This window comes from Oncorhynchus kisutch, linkage group LG6 (genome assembly GCF_002021735.2).
Source record: "Oncorhynchus kisutch isolate 150728-3 linkage group LG6, Okis_V2, whole genome shotgun sequence".
Taxonomy (NCBI): domain Eukaryota; kingdom Metazoa; phylum Chordata; class Actinopteri; order Salmoniformes; family Salmonidae; genus Oncorhynchus; species Oncorhynchus kisutch.
The window spans coordinates 59,683,198-59,703,382 of record NC_034179.2 but is presented as its reverse complement, the minus strand read 5'-3'; the positions used below and the strand labels follow the sequence as shown (position 1 = coordinate 59,703,382).

Here is a 20,185-nt window from a genome sequence, read left to right as displayed (position 1 = left end):
GATCAATAAAAGCGTACAAGTTTGTTTTAAAAACTCAAAATCGAGTTGGAAAGTGCTGAGTCCCAGCCTGGCCTTGTCGCAGAGGCCTGGGACGGAAGGCCTGGCTCAGACCGCTTCAGTCTGGGTTTAAATTGGGTCTAGACAAGACCAGATCTGCCCATCTTGCCGCCCATCAATTTGGCCTCGTCATCATCAATGGCAACAGACAAGTGAAGGAGGGCGTTGCTAAAAAAAATAAAATAATAAAACCCTCTACAGCAGAAATGAAGCTCCTAGAGCACAACCGCCAGTCCGTAGTTCTCAGAGAATCTTCAACCCAAAAGACAGGCCAGCCCATGTGGAGTTCCTATCCCCCTGGGAGGCTCAATAGAGGTGGTGGCTCAGAATTAGAGGGGGTAGTTAGGAGGGGAGCGGGCAGCACTGGTTTGGATAGACCCCAATGTTGAAAATCTGAGCTGTTTGGAGTGGGCGATGTGCTATAGCTTGACAGTGCCAGTGGGAAGGCTGCTGTTACACAATCTGTAATAACGCAGGTCGTTTACCAGTCTGTGCACACTCTGAGTGAAGGAGGGCAAGTCCTAAAACGAGAGAGAGAACAAAAGAGAGGCACTGGTTACAAAGAAAACAAAAATGTGAAATTTAAACATCCAATGTACAAGAACACCCATTGGAACTATCCCACCAGTGTGTGCTAGTGTATATATTGGAAAAGAGACCATGTAAATTGTATGTTGCATATGGGAGTTTTTGTTTATAAGCACACATACTGTGCCCCCTGGCCCTCCTCCAGTCCCGAATATGGGCCATGGGAAATTTAGACATTTTGTTGCACATATGCAAAGTCACATGCATAACAGATTTTATGGTAATTAAACAATTGCATCCTGTCATACTCTAAGCATTCAGTTCAAACAGGGAAATCTGAGATACAACGATGCTACCGGTTTTCCACTCATATCTCTCTGTCTCTGATAATTCCAAGAGCACATAACCATATCATATTTGGCTAATACCCCACCACCATCACCTCTTTTACTATGAAACACAGTATACCCTACCCTAGACTCCCACCGCCGCGGCCATAACCCACTCTGTAAAACCAATTCCCATTAAGTCTTACCCGCTCCAGTTTAAAATTGCGGCCGAGCACCGCCCGTTGGTTGGCGTCCACACCCTGGCAGCCGTTGAGGAACTCGGGCATGAAGGCAGAGTAGAACGCATCGAAGTCCACGGAGGCCATGTTGTACACTGCCAGGGCGATCTCCTCTTGGAGCAGGTCGTGACTTTTGTGGAGGAGCACCTGTAGGAGCACGTTGATGAAATGAAACAGCATGGAGGTCCGGAACAGCTTCTGGAATAGACACACAGGCAGAAAGAACAGTGTGGCCAAACACCAAGTTAGAATCATTCAATTTAATTCCATGCATCTTCATTGTCCCCAAATGAATGATTTAAATTCCACGCATCGTTATTGTCCACAATGGCGATCACTGAATGTAACTCTTGACCAACTCACACTTCAGGCAAAAAGTTGCTGCCATGCAGCATTTGGCCGGAGCAAGGAGCTTGGGTAGCCAGGCAAATCGACCATATAAACTGGACAGATACTAATCCCAGAGAGTGCTTATATTATTCTGTCAGGTACTGTAACGGTCTGTCCATTATTTAAATGTTGATTATGTCATCAATGTAAAATGTAGTTTTAAGGTCTTCTTAGTTCTGTGTTGGACCACAGGAAAATTAGCTGATGTAATTTTGGGGCGGCAGGTAGTGGTTAGAGGGTTGGGCCAGTAACCGAAAGGTTACTAGATTGAATCTCCAAAGTAAAAATCTGTCCTTCTGCCTCTGAATAAGGTAGTTAACCCACTTTTCCTAGGCCGTCATTGTAAATAAGAATGTTCTTTACCGACTTGCCTAGTTAAATAAAGGTTAACTAAATAAAAATAAAAAAATAATAAAAAAATGGACATTAGACATTTGTTTACAGATCATGTGCAAACAACTTACCAAAGGACTGGATGCTTTCAGACCACTTTACTTTTTCCACATTTTGGTACGTTACACCCTTACTCTAAAATGTATTAAATTGCCCCTCTCAATCTACACACAATACCCCATAATGACAAAGCAAAAACAGGTTTTTATAAATGTTCATTAAATTTATAATTAAAAACAGAAATATCACATTTACGTAAGTATTCAGACCCTTTACTCAGTACTTTGTTGAAGCAACTTCGGCAGCGATTACAGCGTCGAGTCTGGGGTATGACACTACAAGCTTGGAAGACCTGTATTTGGGGAGGTTCTCCCATTCTTCTCTGCAGATCCTCTCAAGCTCTGTCAGGTTGGATCGGGAACGCTGCTGCACAGCTATTTTCAGGTCTCTCCAGAGATGTTGCATCGGGTTCAAGTACAGGCTCTGGCTGAGCCACTCAAGTATATTCAGAAACTTGGCCCGAAGCCACTCCTGCATTGTCTTAAGGTCGTTGTCCTGATGGAAGGTGAACCTTCGCCCCAGTCTGAGGTCCTGAGCGGTCTGGAGCAGGTATTCATCAAGGATCTTTTTGTACTTTGTTTTGTTCATCTTTCATTCAATCCTGACTAGTCTCCCAGTCTCTGCCGCTGAAAAACATCAACACAGCATGATGCTGCCACCACCATGCTTCGCCGTAAAGATGGTGCCAGGTTTCCTCCAGACGTGACGGTTAGCATTCAGGGCAAAACGTTCAAGCTTGGTTTCATCAGACCAGACAATCTTGTTTCTTATGGAGTCCATTAGGAGCATTTTGGCAAACTCCAAGCGGGCTGTCATGGGCCTTTTACTGAGGAGTGGCTTCCGTCTGGCCACTCTACCATAAAGGCCTGCCTGACTGGTAGAGTTCTGCAGAGATGGTTATCCTTCTGGAAGGCACTCCCATCTCCACAGAGGAACTCTGGAGCTCTATCAGAGTGACCATCAGGTTCTTGGTCACCTCCCTGACCAAGGCCGTTCTCCCCCGATTGCTCAGTTTGGCCGGACATCCAGCTCTTTGAAGAGTCTTGCTGGTTCCAAATATCTTCCATTTTAGAATGATGGCAGCCAATGTGTTCTTGGGGACCTTTAATGCTGCAGCCATTTTTTGGTACCCTTCCCAAGATCGGTGCCTTGACACAATCCTGTTTTGGAGCTATACCGACAATTCCTTCAACCTTATGGCTTGGTTTTTGCTCTGACACGAACTGTCAACTGTGGGACCTTATATAGACAGGTGTGTGCCTTTCCAAATCATGTCCAATCAATAGAACTTAACACAGGTGGACTCCGATCAAGTAATTGAAACAGGATGCACCTGAGCTCAATTTCGAGTGTCGAGTGCAAAGGGGCTGAATACTTATGTAAATAAGGTATCAGTTTTTTATACAAAAAAAACTGCTTTCACTGTGTCATTATGGGGTATTGTGTGTAGATTGCTGAGGAATTGTTTTTATATAATGAATTTTAGAATAAGGCGTAACGTAACAAAATGTGGGAAAAGTCAAGGGGTCTGACTACTTCCCGAAGGCACTGTAAATGCATGAAACAAACGGTAAGATAAGAGTAGTCTAGGAAATGATTTAAAAACTGGATATACTTGGCTAGTTGTTGACCACAAATCGATCACAATATTTTACAGTAATAATTCATTAAATGCACTTAAAATAATGCCATGTTTGAAACCTATGTAGTAAGGAGAGCTGTCTGCAAACTGCAACCAGTCTATCAACCTAAAAACACATGTATTTATGAATTCAAGACTCGGCCGGTGGGCGGCCAGTAGCCTAGCAGTTAGAACGTTGGGCCAGTAACAGAAAGGTTACTAGTTCAAATCCCTGAGCTGACTAGGTAAAAAAAATATGTCAATCTGCACAACCGTAATTGGGTTGGGGATCGTCGTCAATAATGGCTGATCCCTGGCCCCGCTCTCCGAGGGTGTCTCAGGAGTGGGATATGCAAAAAACACATTACCATTTATCACCAGCCACTTGTAAAGGTTACACACTTGTACATGTGTAAAACAGGACAAATATAAGCACCCCCTTAAATGACCTTTTTGAGATGCAAAAGTGAAGAAATTGACAAATATATAAAACTTCATAGTTCTCTCAGCATTTAGTGCTGCTATCATGACTGATATACTGTGTGATAATAATAGCATCCACCATCATGACGTGTAATGTCAACGTTGTATTTATGTTTTATATTATGGCAATCATAGAAATACACTACATGACCAAAAGTATGTGGACGCCTGCTTGTCGAACATCTCATTCTAAAATCATTGGCATTAATATGGAGTTGGTCCCCTCTTTGCTACTATAACAGCCTCCACTCTTCTGGTAAGGCTTTGAACTAGATGGTGGAACATTGCTGCGGGGACTTGCTTCCATTCAGCCACAATAGCATTAGTGAGGTCGAGCACTGATGTTGGGCAATTAGGCCTGGCTCGCAGTTGGTTCCAATTCATCCCAAAGTTTATCAATGGGTTTGAGGTCAGGGCTCTGTGCAGGCCAGTGAAGTTCTTCCACACTGATTTTGACCTTACAGTTGGCACTATGCATTGGGGCAGGTAGCGTTCTTCTGGCATCCACCAAATCCAGATTTGTCCGTCGGACTGTCAGATGGTAGAGCGGGATTCATCACTCCAGAGAACAAATTTCCACTGCTCCAGAGTACAATGGCGGTGAGCTTTACACCACTCCACAATAACAGCATTTACAGTTGACCGGGGCAGCTCTAGCAGGGCAGAAATTTTATGAACTGACTTGAAAGGTGGTATTTTATGAGAGTGCGACATTGCAAGTCACTGAGCTCTTCAGTAATGCTATTCTACTGCCAATGTTTGTCTATTGAGATTGCATGGATGTGTGCTCGATTTTATACACCTGTCAGCAATGAGTTTGGCTAAAAAAGCCAAATCCACTCATTTGAAGGTGTGTCCACATACTTTTGTATATCTAGTTTAGAATTAGATAGCAATAGAAAAGTAATCATATTTTCATGATGACAAAAATATTAGGTGAGGTTATTAAGTTGGACCATACAAATAAAGTGTCACAAAGCAGAGACAAAGGGTAATTTTGGAGCAACAATAAATGCACTTTAGGAGCTAATGGTATGGCATATAAGAGCTGAACTCACTCTGTGGTAGAGCTTGTGCTTGCTGTTGAGGGACTCCAAGTAAGAGAGGTTCTGCTTGAAGATGTGGATGTCTGGCTGCAGGAAAGACTGTCCAAAAGCCTGGAGAAACAGATTTGAGCCCATGTCAGGGAATTCTACAGTCCTGTCCAAAAACAACCCATTCACCCTAGATGCTGGATAGTTATAATCCAGGGTTGGACAATTCGAATTGCAGGCAGTTCATTCAGAAAGAGGAAAAACATTTGAAATTAATAGCTTCTACTTTTCAGGTTATTGAGAAGTCATTGAAATTGAGCTTAATTCCTGAATTGACTGAATTCAATTTGAATTGACCACAATCCTCTAAGCAATATGGTACCGTTATATATATATATATATATAACAATTTTTTCAACCGAACATTGTACAAATGGCAGCAACATGCTGGATTGTGTTTACAACTTACATTTGAAAATAGGCAAAAAGCTTATCATAGCTCTACAATGGAAAGGCTAGGAGGTGGAATTTTCTGCACATTGCTTAATGATTAGAAGGGTGCTATAAACCAATTATATCATGTACATGAGGAAAATATTAAAAAAGGCTATTATTAACTTGGTGTTGCAGTTTCGTTTAGACATTTTTGGAAATGTATTGACAAATTCACTTAAGCGCCGTTTCTATTAGCACTTTGAAGTCAATCCGGGTTGGGCTGGCCTTGGTGGACTTGTTTGAATTGCGTTTCCACTGCCTCAAAAAAATAAATAATGTCATGTTGTTAGGTAGCCAATATGTGACATGCATCTGGCTTCGCTAATGAAGAATTGAATTCACCCTCACCATGCTGTAACTAACATTACCACATACTCATGCCAGCCAGACTCATATATTTAGCTTGCTAACGTTCTCTATGACCTGGCCAGCTAAAATTCAACTGATTTGGTAGCTAATGTTAGGTAGCTAGCATTTGAAAGCTGACCGTTCTCATAAAAGTTTATTGTGTAGTGCAAAAATGAATGAAGGACCCAGCTATGGTGGTAATTTGTGTCATGTCTGACAACTGCAGTAGTACTATCTAACATCAACAAGCACAGACGAGCTAGCTAAACATGGTGTGAGCATCCCCCCCCAAACACACACACACACACACACACACCTGCATGGCAGCACTAAACTGGGCCTCATTCTCCATGGCTTCCTCGGCCGATCCCCTCTGCACACTGGCTAGGACAGAGGTCTTGAAGAAGTACCTCCAGTTATGGTGAAGCACCTGGTATAGCAGCTCAAACATCTCTGCTTTGACATCTGGAGAGGAACGCTGTGGAACAGACAAAGAAATCACAATAGAGCTTTATTATCCATTGTTGATCAAAAATGTATATCTTTTTTTGCTGACCCAGTGCCCAAACCTATCGATGGACAAGCCACACACAAACAGTGCATGTATACATATTTTTGTTATATCAGTGTGAATGAGACTGCGCACTCTCACCTCAGCCACAATAGGATAGACCTGCTCCATGCAGAGAGCTATTATGCTGGGTAGGAAGGGTTTGAAGGCCTGGCCGGGCTCCTGAACCACCACCTGGAGAATCTTTAGGAACTTCTCCACCACTCGGCAGCCTGCGCTGCCCTCCTGCAAGATACTGGCTGCCAGCTGCTCCCTGGGATGGAGGGACATACAAGAACGTAAACAAACAATGTATAGCTTCTAAACGTGTAAAACCATCATGGGGTTGTTGAGGATGGCCAGTGCTTGCATCTACAGCGCTGTCTATTAATTTGAGAGGGGTTACATTTCTCTAGCGTCATCCCTCAACTGTATATCAAAACATGTGGCGGGACTGCTGTTTTGTTGTTTTCAGAATCCCAGAATGTAGCTTAAAATGGTCACAATATTTGTGTCTAAGCATGTGTGTGTGTGTGACCTACCTGGTGAACATGCTGAGGAAGGTGTGTATAATTTGTCCGGTGAAGGGCACGCCCATCTGAACACGCAGACCTTGAAATAGTGTGAGGAAGAAGCTCAGCATCTCATCCGTCACATCTTGAGGATAGAGGGCGTGACAACGGGAAAGACAGAATGTCAGAAAGAATAATTCAGCGTTGGCATTATATCAAATCAAAGACCAGAATGTTTTGAATGAAAATTAAATTTGAAGTGATAAAGAAAATGAAATCTGCAAACGGTCCCTTTTAAAAGGTGACTACAAGCTTCACTCCATTGATCTACTGTATGTGCGTACATGTGGGTGGGAATGGGATTTTGGAGTAGCGGACACCTTTTCGTAACATGACATCCTCGCCGTCTCACTCCCATTCACAAGGGGGCGATAGTTTTTAAAATTATTATTTTTTTAAAACATTTTTTGGTCTTTTAATTTTGTGAAAGCAAGAAAGAGTTACCTTCCCTTACTAGTAGTAGCTAGCTGGCAGCCTGGCTAGCCGACTTTAGCCTGGATAAAAACATAGCAAGCTAGCTTTTTTAGCTTCCCACATCTCCATGTGAAAAAATCATAATGGAAAAAATATGCCCTGCCAAATATTTTACTTGCCAGTGTGACCTAAAACATTATCCCACTTTGATATGCTGCTTGCATATTAACTCCCATATCAGCTAAACATAGAACGTCATGTTTTGGTCACAGAGTAAAAAAGCACATGGCTAGCTAGTTGGCTACAGCAGGTTCTACCATTTCGAAATATACAACCTTTTGGGTCGATTCTTGTTGTTTGGTTTACTGTTTGAACAGCTGTTGAGATTATATTTGGTTATCAATGCAAAATAGGCTACTTTGATGAGTAGCCTATTTATCAGATGATGGAAACAAGCGACAACACTGCCCCATGGCAGCAGAAGGAATGATACCACGTCTCACTGTTTTACTACCTGAAAGTTATGTAGAACGCCAGAGTGTATTACAAGGAGCCGACACGTTAGTAGACGAAAAACGACATTGCAACACTCCGAATCTTGCGTATGCGTAGAGCTTGTAGTAAACTTGAAATATCATTCATAAAAAGGTGAATGTCATTGAAAATGAAAAAGGGCACAAGCAACATTTCTTGTGAAATTGTTAGAATGGCTGAAAGTACAGTTGCACCCTGTGTGTACTTGTTAATAAACATTTTGTTAAGTGCAACGTTGTCACATACATTGACCTTGCTCAGGCATATCACACGTATAACGTTACATTGTAAAATTACTTGAAATGTACTGTGGTGATGGATTATAGATTTGAATTTAAGGGAGATAAAATCAGTGAATGGGTAGTAAACTTACAACACGTCAGCTCTCTATTATGACTGAAACTGTTGTGTTGTAACATTGTGTTTTTTCTTCTAACCTGGCTGCTGGATGAAGACAGGAAAGAGGCCCAAGGAAACTTGCACGGACTCCTGGAGACTCTGGTAGCAGATCTGTCGGGATTTGGTGGATTCCCCGGAGATGCTGTCCACTATGTCTCTTAGGACAGGCAATGTCTGGTGCAACACTGCTTTCGCTAAGAAAGAAAAAGAGCCGTGGGGGTAAGAAAGATGTTAGGGTTTATGCTATAAAGCCAAAATAATAATGTCTCTAGTGTTCCTTTCTTACAATCAGTGCATTAAACTTCAGAGGTAAGACGACTACATTACTCTGTGTTGATTATTGTACATTGTCCCAGTCAAAAAAGGGCTTTACTCAATCGGAATTTTACTTGGTAGTTTTTTAAAATAAGAATTACATGGAATTATAGTGGTATTATAATTACATAATTATTCCCTCATAATTAACCTTACATTTAATCAAACTTTGTATTGATGCATTGAATTATATACATAGTGGCAATAAAAAGTAGGTGAACCCTTTGGAATTACCTGGATTTCTGCATAAATCGGTCATCAAATTATCTGATCTTAATCTAAGTCACAAACAGTGTGCTTAAACTAATAAACAAATTGTTGTATTTTTCTTGTCTATATTGAATACATCATTTAAACATTCACAGTGTAGGTTGGAAAAAGTATGTGAACCCCTAGGCTAATGACATCTCCAAAAGCTAATTGGGAGTCAGGAGTTCGCTAACCTGGAGTCCAATCAATGAGACGCGATTGGAGATGTCGGTTAGAGCTGCCTTGCCCAATACAAAACACTCACAAAATTTGAGTTTGCTATTCACAATTAGCATTGACATTGAACCATGCCTCAAACAAAAGAGATCTCAGAAGACCGAAGATTAAAAATGGATGAATTGCATAAAGCTGGAAAGGGTTACAAAAGCCTTGATGTTCATCAGTCCATGGTAAGACAAATTGTCTATAAATGGAGAAAGTTCAGCACTCTTGCTACTCTCCCTAGGAGTGGTCATCCTGCAAAGATGACTGCAAGAGCACAGTGCAGAATGCTCAATGAGGTTAAGAAGAATCCTAGTGTCAGCTAAAGACTTAGACATCTCAGGAACATGCTAACATCTCTGTTGACGAGTCAACGATACGTAAAACACTAAACAATTCATGGGAGGACACCATGGAAGAAGAAAAAAAAAGAAAAGAAAAAAAAATCCATTGCTGAACGTCTGAAGTTTGCAAAAGTGCACCTGGATATTCCACAGCGCTACCGGAGAAATATTCTGTGGACAGATGAAACTTCAGTTGAGTTGTTTGGAAGGAACACACAACACTATGTGGGGAGAAAAAAAGGCACAGCACACCAACATCAAACACCTCATCCTAACTGTAAAGTATGGTGGAGGGAGCACCATGGTTTGGGGCTGCTTTGCTGCCTCAGGGCCTGGACAAGCTTGCTTGATGAATTCAAGTTTGTCAAGACATTTTGCAAGGAGGCTATCTGTCTGCCAATTGAAGCTCAACAGAAGTTGGGTGATGCAACAGGACAACGCCCAAAACACAGAAGAAAATACGCCTTCTGGAGTGGCCCAGTCCAGAAGGCGTCCTGACCTCAATCCGATTGAGATGCCGTGGCATGACCTCAAGAGAGCACTTCGCACCAGACATCCCAAGAACAGTGCTGAACTGAAACAGTTTTGTGAAGAGGAATGGTCCAAAATTTCAGCTGACCGTTGTGCAGGTCTGATCCATAACTACAGAAAAAGTTTGGTTGAGGTTATTGCTGCCAAACGAGGGTCAACCAGTTATTAAATCCAAGGGTTCACATACTTTTCCCACCGTACACGGTGTATTCAATAAAGACATGAAAACATATAATTGTTTGTGTGTTTGTCTATTGTTGTGACCTAGATGAAGAGCAGATAAAATTTTATAACCAATTTACACAGAAATCCAGGTATTTCCAAACGGTTCACATCTTGCCACTGTGTGTGTGTGTATATATATATATATATATATTAAAAGATCTGGGAAAAAATTAAGAGACCTCGGCAAAATGATCCGTTTCTTTCGTTTTACTATTTATAGGTATGTGTTCGGGTAAAATTATTTTGGGAGTTTTATCCTATAAACTACTGACAACATTTATCCCAAATTACAATTACAAATAATGTCATTTAGACTATTTATTTGCAGAAAATGACAACTGGTCAAAATAACAAAAAAGACAGTGTTGTCAGACCTCGAATAATGCAAAAGAAAAGAAGCTCATTCATTTAACATAGGAAGACTTCAGAAATTAATATTTGGAAGAATAACCCTGCGTCTTGGCATGCGCTCCACCAGTCTTTCACATAGATGTTGAGTGACTTTATGCCACTCCTGGCGCAAAAACTCAAGCAGCTCGGCTTTGTTTGACAGCTTATGACCATCCATCTTCCTCTTGATCACATTCGAGATTTTCAATTGGGTTCAGGTCTGGAGATTGTGTTGGTGAGACTCGTGCAGCCTACGGTAGACCGACAGTATATTGAAAAATGTGTGACCAATAATTACATAAAGGATTGGAGGATTCGAAATTAAAACCAAAAGCCACCTTATGGGTCTCCCTGTGGCGGCCGGCACTGATATCGAACCTGTATCTGTAGCAATTTGGCACTGCGGGAGATCCCATCCACTCCGGAGCCCCCATCCACAAAGTATCAAACTACAGAGAGGTGTTGGTAAAATGTATATTGTCCTGTTAATAGCCAATAATGGGCTATTATAATGCTGTACATGGTATCCAGGTCAGGATAACCAAAACATTTCTTTATTGAAGACTATCAGAAAGAATGTTGGCACATTCAATTTGATCCAAAGCCATGAATGAGTGAGTCACTAAGCTTTATGTAGGTGCAGGGCTATATGACTGTGTAATCAACTTAATAATATATAACGATATTTTGGAAGTTATTTCGTTTAAAAAAAACGAAAGAGAGCGACTGCAATCTGAATAAAGGCCAAAATAATATTTGTAACGGCCAAAACTTTTATTTCTGTTTTTAGAGGGAGAGAAACGCTGGGCTAATTGTGCGCCGCCCATAAAGGCCAAAATATAGCTCTGCTAATAGCCATAATGGCGCTGTACAACATGACCGTGTGTGTTTGAAAGAGCATTTTTATAATTATTTTATTAATGAAAGCAAAGAAGCTGAAGAATAAATACAGTACTGTACAGTATATGTTTTTACATTTGGAAAATAAAGCATTTAAATAATTTTGAAGATATAAGCCAGCTGCATTTGTTTATTAGGCTACTGTGCAGTCTGACAAGTAAATATAGCCTACGGTACATACTGTAGTAAACATGGGAAAGTGCCTAAATCCTTACATAAGGAGAGCAGGTCATGTCCAGACTTTCTCGGTGACCTCAAGTACTCATTAACTCTGTCTAATGAGTTTTTGGGTTGCATCAGTCATGGACAGAAACTTTTGAGACAGTATTAATGATGAACACCCAGAGGTTCACCGGTAAGCCACATTTGCCTCTGTTTGTATTCAAATCAAATTGTATTAGTCACATGTGCCAAATACAACAGGTGGTAGACCTTACAGTGAAATGCTTACTTACGAGCCCCTAATCAACAATGCAGTTAAAAAAATGGATAAGAATAAGAAATAAAAGTAACAAGTAATTAAAGAGTAGCAGTAAAATAACAATCGCAGGTGAGCAGTTGGTCAAGTTCTGTTGCCAGAAGAGGAATGGAAATGTCAGGGTGAACCGACGACCTCGCCGGGTATGTTAACTCTGCCTGTTCGAGGCAGAGTTCCAGAGCTCACAGGTGTGCCTGGCATGGATTGTGACGCCGTCTTGTTCCTCGCCCTCTTCTATACGTCATTCTCATAAAGATGCCATTGTTAGTTACATTGTTTTAGTTTGAACGTGCAGACGTTAGCACTAAGAACAGCAGGAATGTTTCCCTAGTCAGCGCCATTATTAGTGCAATGCCCCTTAAAGTGTTGCCAGTGTGGCGGGGTGGGTGTCCACCCCCCTGCCTCCTCCTCCCTTCCCCATGGGCTAGGTCGGTCTTCTGTGCGCGGCTCTGTGGCCCATCCTGTGCCCCCTGCCCTCGTAGCTTGAACCTCGCACACTTTCAGTGGATACAGCTGGAGAACTGCAAGGCAATCCCATTGTGCACCACTCGGGAGCCATGATCAATATATATTGTCCTGCTAATAACAGGGTTAATAATATATCTGTGAGAATATCCAACAGGCTTTTATATAATTCTAAATTAATATAAATATATATTTTATTAATATTTTGTTTTCAATCTTTTGTTTTCAAATAATGTAAAATGAGCGAGAAAAAGGCCATTCTTGACATTGTTTGAATTTGTAAATAAAACCAGTTTGTTATTTAGAATTATTTATCTCCGTTTTTAGAGGAAGAGAAACCAAAAACCTACAATCATGGGTTTTCCAGTCAAGGGCAGCACGGGTATTGAACCAGCATCTGTAGCAACACCACTTGCACTGCTATGCAGTGTCTTGGACCGCTGCGCCACTCAGACGATGTACAACATGACCGGTCGGGAGTGGCCTACACTATTATAGTAAGAGAAAAATAATCCTAACAAAATAAAATAAAAATCTTAGTGTAACAACTGTTTTAGAAAGTAATACTGAAGTCGTGCACAAATCAGTTTCTATTTAGGTTTATGTCACCCATTCATTGTCAGAGACACAGTAGGACCCAAAAGCATAATCAGTGCTCAAACTCCCCCTTGCGCTGGTCTGGAGTAATGAAGTGGTGACGCTGGGTACCGTTCTAAACCACAAATTACCTCTAAGGCCTGCAGCATAAACACAAAACTTATAGTGGAGCAACCACTGTACCTTCACACCATTCATGTACCATATTGGGGTATGCAGTATTACCGTCAGTGCTCACAAGGGGCGCAATTTCTTCCCAAACATTGTTTATTTTTGCTAACAAAGTACTAGCAAATTCTCATAGGGGACGCTAGCTAAATGCTAATAAGAGCAAGCGAACATGAACTAAATGCAAGGCCAGACAACCCAGCTAATAAAGTCATAATTATCTCAAAAAGGCTCCTCTCACACTTGATCCAGGAGGGAATTGATTGTCTCTGCGGTAACCAATAAGCTTAAATCTTGAAAGCTAGCCACTTACAGCTGGCAAGTTATCAAACCAAATGCATAGCTGGAGCCCTGAGCTGGAGCAAATGTATTTGGCACATCTTAACTTCTAGTTATAAGATATGTAGCTGGCAAATTAATTTAAAGTGTTACTTAATCACCTCTCTTGTGATGCTCTTTATAAACATACTCCATATACTTTTGTAAAAAAAGAAGAAGCATTTGGCGGTATTGAAAATCATACCGCTGGTACTTCAAAATACCCCAGTATACCACCCAAACCTAGAAATAAATACTTAAAAGTACCCATTGTCATCACATCTTTCACCACATTATTTCTTAGTAAATACCAGCCGAAACAGGACTATAGAAGGAAGCGTTAACAAAACTATAAGAGACTGATAAAGGTTGATAAATGGCATGATGCCCAACTGACTGTCTTCCAGGCCAAGGCGGTGTGGGGGCTGGTTGGCAGTGCCCCTCAGTAGGCGGTAGTGGCGGGTAAGGGCAGCCAGCAGGCTGGCGTGGCTACTGGAGCGGGTTTGCCATTGCTGCTCGCTCTCTGGCAGGTTAGACCAAGGCAGCAGCAGCATGTTGGACAGAGCCCTGCACACAAGCATGTGGGCCTGGAGGAGTGGAGACACACACACACACATTAGACAGATCCCTCCACGCATAACTCATACAGGTGGGGTGTATAGACATTCCATGAGACACATTATGCATACACGCACACACACCCTAAAGTGCTACACCCCAGAATCAAGACAGATTTTTTATTTTATTATTTCAAGTGGTCCACTTCGAATCAGGAAATAAGATTAAGGCCGGGCATTGATAACAACCCATGTGTCGATTGAATTTCAGCCCTGAGCCTCAAAATAACACTGAAGCCATAACGGCGCACTCTGACCTCTTGGGGGAGCCTGCGAGTCTGGCTCTCTGTGATGAGGTTGAAGATGTTCTGCACGGCAGGCAACGTGACTAGGAAAACAGGACGCACGGTGGTGGCCATGGACACCATGAGATGGCATGCCGACAGCAGCAACTTTTCAGGTACCTAGAATAGAAATAGTTTGACAATGAAATAGGTAACAAGGAATTGACAAAGACTCTTAGTTGACTTTCTGAAATGATCTGATAACCAGTTTTTGGCCAATGAGAACACAAATATGCAAGCTCAGTTGGTCAGCATAAAAATGGAACCACTGTGTGTCATGATACCAATTGCACAACATCAGCAACCAGGTAAGATTTAACAAAGACATACTGTTACTACCACATACTGTGTGTGTGTATGGTTACCTTAGCAGTGATGAGTGGTGCGGTGGCGTCCATGGTGGAGGTGACAAGGCTGATGAAGCGGCTCTGATTCTGCCTCTGGACCTCACTGTAGAATTGAGCCAGCCAGTGGGAGTAGGCCTGCAACGCCGCCAAGGATTGGGCATGGCTGGAAACAAACACACATTAACAACTGTGACAATACAGTTATATTTGTCAAGAAAATCAAACGCTCTCTGACTATTTTATCACACATTTTTGGTTTAATAAAAGGAGTGAATTCTTAAGTTACATCTACAGACAAGGGTAAAAGACAGCAGTTTGTGACGAATCCACTTTATATCTGCAGTGCCTTCAGAAAGTATTAATACTCCTTGACATATTCCACATTTTGCTACAGCCTGAATTCAAAATGGATGAAATAGATTTTTTCTCTCATTCATCTACACACCATAATGACAAATTGAAAACATGTCTCGAAATGTTGGTAAATTTATTGAAAATGAAATGCAGAAATATCTCATTTACACAAGTTCACACCCCTGAGTGAATACATGTTAGAATCACCTTTGGAAGCGATTACAGCTGTGAGTCATTCTGGTTCTTTCTGGGTAAGTCTCTAAGAGCTTTGCACACCTGGATTGTACAATATTTGCACATTATTCTTTTAAAAATTCTTCAAGCTCTGTCAAGTTGGTTGTTGATAAGACAGCCATTTTCAAGTCATACAATAGATTTTCAAGCAGATTTATGTCAAAACTGTAGCTAGGGCCAGTCAGGAACATTCAACGTTGCCTTGGTAAGCAACTCCAGTATATTTGGCCTTGTGTTTTAGGTTATTGTCCTGCTGAAAGGTGAATTTGTTAGATTACTTGTTAGATATTACTGCACAAGCATTTCGCTATACTCGTATTAACATCTGTTAACCATGTGTAGGTGACACATAACATTTTATTTGATTTCATCTTTGTAGTGTCTGGATGGATGTATACAAAGTGTAATGAATTACTTAACCATGCTCAAAGGGATATTCAATGTCTGCTTTTTATTTTTACCCATCTACCAATACATGCCCTTCTTTGCGATGCATTAGAACCTCCCTAGTCTTTATGGTTGAATCTGTGTTTGAAATTCACCGCTCGACTAAGGGACCTTACAGATAATTGTATGTGTGTGGGGTAGAGAGAAGAGGTAGTCATTCAAATCCTATTAAAACACTAATAGAGTGAGTCCATGCAACTCATTATGTGACTTGTTGAGGAAACATTTCTAAAAACATAATTCCACTTTGACATTATGGGGTATTGTATGTAGGCCAGTGACACAAAATCAAAATTGTATAAATTTTAAATTCAGGCTGTAACAACAAAATGTGGGAGTCCAGGGATGTGAATACTTTCTGAAGGCACTGTAGACAGTGGCAGTAAAAGGTTGACACTCACACGTCGATGAGGTCCGGCTTGAGCACAGATGGCACGGCAGTCTCCAAGTCATACAGGCTGATCTGAGAGCCATAGCATGTGACCTCCACCAACCTAGAAACACAAGTGCAGACACACTAAACAATGATGCAATAGGAATTATTTCCTTATCAAAATTCTCCCCTGTAATACAAGACAGGATTGGGGTCAATTTGATTTCAATTCAGGAAATACTGCATTGTCAATTCCAAATCAAGACATAAAATAGTCTTGCCACTTTTCAAAAATTCACTTGGAATAATTGGAGGCCACCAAAGGGGTAGACACTAGAACCAAAACGAAGTTAGACACTGATGTTTGACAGCAGAGCAAGTGGGTCAAATTAATTTAGCCAATTCAGGAAGTAAACTGAAATATCAATGGAAATGACTGAAAGAAGCAGTGTGGCACACTAACCGCTCCACCACCGCTAGCGCATCGTTGAAGCGTGCGGCGAAAACATCCCCAATGAAATACCCAGCCAGCCTCCCAACAGCCTGAAGTAGGGAGCTGAGGTCCCTGAGAGCGCAGTGCAGCCTCCGACAATCATTCTCTGCTGTAATGTTCAGTCTCCGACCTGCCACAAATAAGGAGTAGAGATGAGGATAAGCACATGCTCAATTTCATGTTTAGTATTTTTTATGTATATATATTTTTTTTTACAGTCCATTACATGCATTGCATGCTTTTCAGAAGACCCTTTCAGTACTGAAAATGTCTTTCCGTGCTTTTTTTACAGCACTTTTGGTAAAATTAAAGGCAAACAACCCCTAGCCCCTGCCACCTGAGAGAACTGATTAAGGCCCAGCCTATGAGAGCTACTATCATATCACTTAGACCTATCCTATTCCTTAAAATCTACACCTGTAACAATGAGATTTCTGGATACCACGATTGGGATTTTTTCCCTGCAGATGTGTAAAAAAAATAAACGTCTTGATTGTGTGCATCTTCACACCCCAGAGATAATACTTGGTAGAAGCATCTTTTGTAGCCAGTCAGCTGTGAATAATTTTGAATACGATTCTACCAACTGCGCAACTCTTAGGGCAACACACACGCAGTCTGAAGTTATTTAGGTACATCACCTGTTCATGAAAATGGTTCGCGCCTACAAACAGTGAGTCACGTGGCTTGCTATATAAAGCAGGCAGACAGGCATCGAGGTATTTAGTTACTGTATGATTTAACATTAAAAATGGGCAAAACGAGTGACCTAAGCGACTTGGAGCGTGGTATGATCGTCTGTGCCAGGCGCACCATTTCCAGTATCTCAGAAATTGCCGGCCTCCTAGGCCAGAAATGGCTGGCCTCACGCACGAGTGTCTAGGGTTTACTGAGAATGGTGGGACAAAAAAAAAAAAAGACAGCGGTAGTCCTCTGGGCAAAAACAGCTTATTGATGAGCGGGCGAAGGAAAATGGCAAGAATCATGCAAGCGGGCCACAAACAGGCAAATAACGCACAGTACAACAGTGCTGTTCAGATTGGCATCTTAGAACGCAAACTTGTCGGTCCTCATCACAGATGGGCTATTGTAGCAGACGTCCACACCGGGTTACAATCCTATCAGTTAAAAACAAGAAGCAGCAGCTCCAGTTGGGCACGCGATCACCAACACTGGACAATTGAGGAGTGGAAAAACATTGCTTGGTCTGACGAATCCTGGTTCCTGATGGCAGAGTCAGGATTTGGCGTAAGCAGCATGAGTCCATGGCCCCACCCTGCCCGGTGTCAACGGTACAGGCGGGCGGCGGTGGTGTTAATGTTTTAGTAACGTTGATTTAAAATCAGGGGAGCCCAATTGAGATCAGGGTCTCATTTTCAATAGTCCCCTGAGACCATAAAGCAAAACACAATAATGTGTGGGGAATGCTTTCACGGCACACGTTAGGTCCCTTCATACCAATTGAGCAACGTTTGAACGCAACACCTTGAAGAATCCATGCCCCGAAGAATTCAGGCTCTTCTGGAGACAAAGGGGGTCCGACCCATCACTCAATGGCAAATGAGTGTATTTCCATTGTTTTTGTAAAATTGCCCAAGCTCAGCACATTTAATTGGGAATCATTGATGGAGGGCAATATTCAAACCCGGTCTCTGATTATGAAGAACTTAACACCACTTGAAAAGCCCTTCTAGCAAATTATTCTGGTGTGTCTTTGGCAATCAGTCTGAAAACCTAGTCTCACGTTTCCTTATCTCCAAAATCACATCGTTGTCACGTCTCCCTTGAAACACTTTTTGGCGCATCTCCATTCTTTAGGCTGCTGGCTCTTCTACCAGGAATTTATTTTTTACATAATAATAATAATAATAATAAAAGATTCCACATTATTTCATTTTTGTAAGATCCCAAAAAACTGAAGCAGTGGGAGAACATATTTAAGTAAGTAAATACATTTTTTAAATGAAAAAACAAAAAATTGTATTACCTAGCTGGCTACAGTGGGCACCTTTGTAGGCTAACTCAACTAAGCTGCTAGCTAAGTAAATTAAATGAGCTAGTTAACTTCCTATTAGCTAGCCTTCTTGATGTAATTCACTGTAAATTAAAAACAGTCTCCAAATGCATTTGTAAATAACAGTCATGAAAAGGGGTGAAATTGCAGCTCCAGCTGTCAGTAAAAGGAGAGCGTAGGCTACTGCACAGGGCAGGTAATTTTGTGGGAGGACATTAATGAAAAGATTCTCCAGTCCCTAGAGAGTAAAACTTTGAGGCCAAAGAGATAAATTAGATGCCACTGAATATTATGTTGAGTAAGCCTGTGTCTTTGTGATGTTTTCGGTCTTCAGATATGGAAACCAAAGCCTGCTTGCAAATGAAGACAGCACTCCTAATGAATGTCGCAGACTAGGGGTATATCTTAGATGTCATGGGTTATATAGTGCCTTCAGAAAGTATTCATATCCATTGACTTATTCCACAACAGTCCACAATTCCTAAACAGCCATGATCAAGTCTTGCCATAGATTTTCAAGTAGATTTTTTTTTATCACAAAAAACCTCCCTAGTCCTTGCCGATGACAAGCATATCCATAACATGAGGCAGTCAACACCATGCTTGCAAATATGAAGAGTGGTACTCAGTGATGTGTTGGATTTGTCCCAAATGTAACATTTTGAATTCAGGACATAAAACATTTGTTTTTGCAGTTTTACTTTAGTGTCTTCCTTGGGTGTATTGATGTAGTGATTGGGTGTATTGATACACCATCCATAATGTAATTAATAACTTCACCATGCTCAAACGGATATTTAAAATGTCTGTTTATTTTATTTTTACCCATCTACCAATAGGTGTCCTTTCCGAGGCATTGGAAAGCTTCCTTGTCTTTGTAGTTTAATCTGTGGTTGAAATTCACCGAGGAACCTTAAAGATAATTGTATGTGTACAGACATTAGGTAGTCATTGAAAAATCACGTTAAACACTATTATTGAGTGAGTCAATGCAACTTAATGGGATAACGGCCAGTGTCACCATTGTACAGCGGGATATACAAAACTTGTATTAAACAGGACAAAAATTAACAACCCCAAAAAAACATTATATATGATCAGCTAATTTTTACTCCTGAACGTACACCTCCCCAATATTAATTGCATCCCATTCTGCCTCAATTCATCGGGGCATGGACAAGAAGTCGAAAGTGTTCCACAGGGATGCTGGCCTATGTTGACTACAATGCTTCCCACAGTTGTGTCAAGTTGGCTGGATATCCTTTGGTGGTGGACCATTCGAGACACATGGGAAACGGTTGAGCATAAAAAACCCAGCAGCATCAGAGTTCTTGACACACACAAACCGATGCGCCTGGTACCAAGTCCCATACA

General features: G+C 41.4%; 1 protein-coding gene across 1 annotated transcript in view; it reads right to left on the bottom strand.

Annotated features, from left to right (window-relative positions):
- Positions 1–323: 323 nt before the first annotated feature.
- xpo6 (exportin 6) overlaps positions 324–20,185 on the bottom strand; it is a 67,777-nt gene continuing 47,915 nt past the window's right edge. The window contains 12 exon segments of the mRNA XM_031827028.1: positions 324–578; positions 1,121–1,351; positions 5,159–5,257; positions 6,294–6,455; positions 6,630–6,801; positions 7,070–7,184; positions 8,485–8,640; positions 14,046–14,235; positions 14,523–14,669; positions 14,915–15,059; positions 16,333–16,425; positions 16,768–16,927. Coding sequence (XP_031682888.1) covers positions 477–578; positions 1,121–1,351; positions 5,159–5,257; positions 6,294–6,455; positions 6,630–6,801; positions 7,070–7,184; positions 8,485–8,640; positions 14,046–14,235; positions 14,523–14,669; positions 14,915–15,059; positions 16,333–16,425; positions 16,768–16,927 — 1,772 coding nt within the window. The 3' untranslated portion in view covers positions 324–476.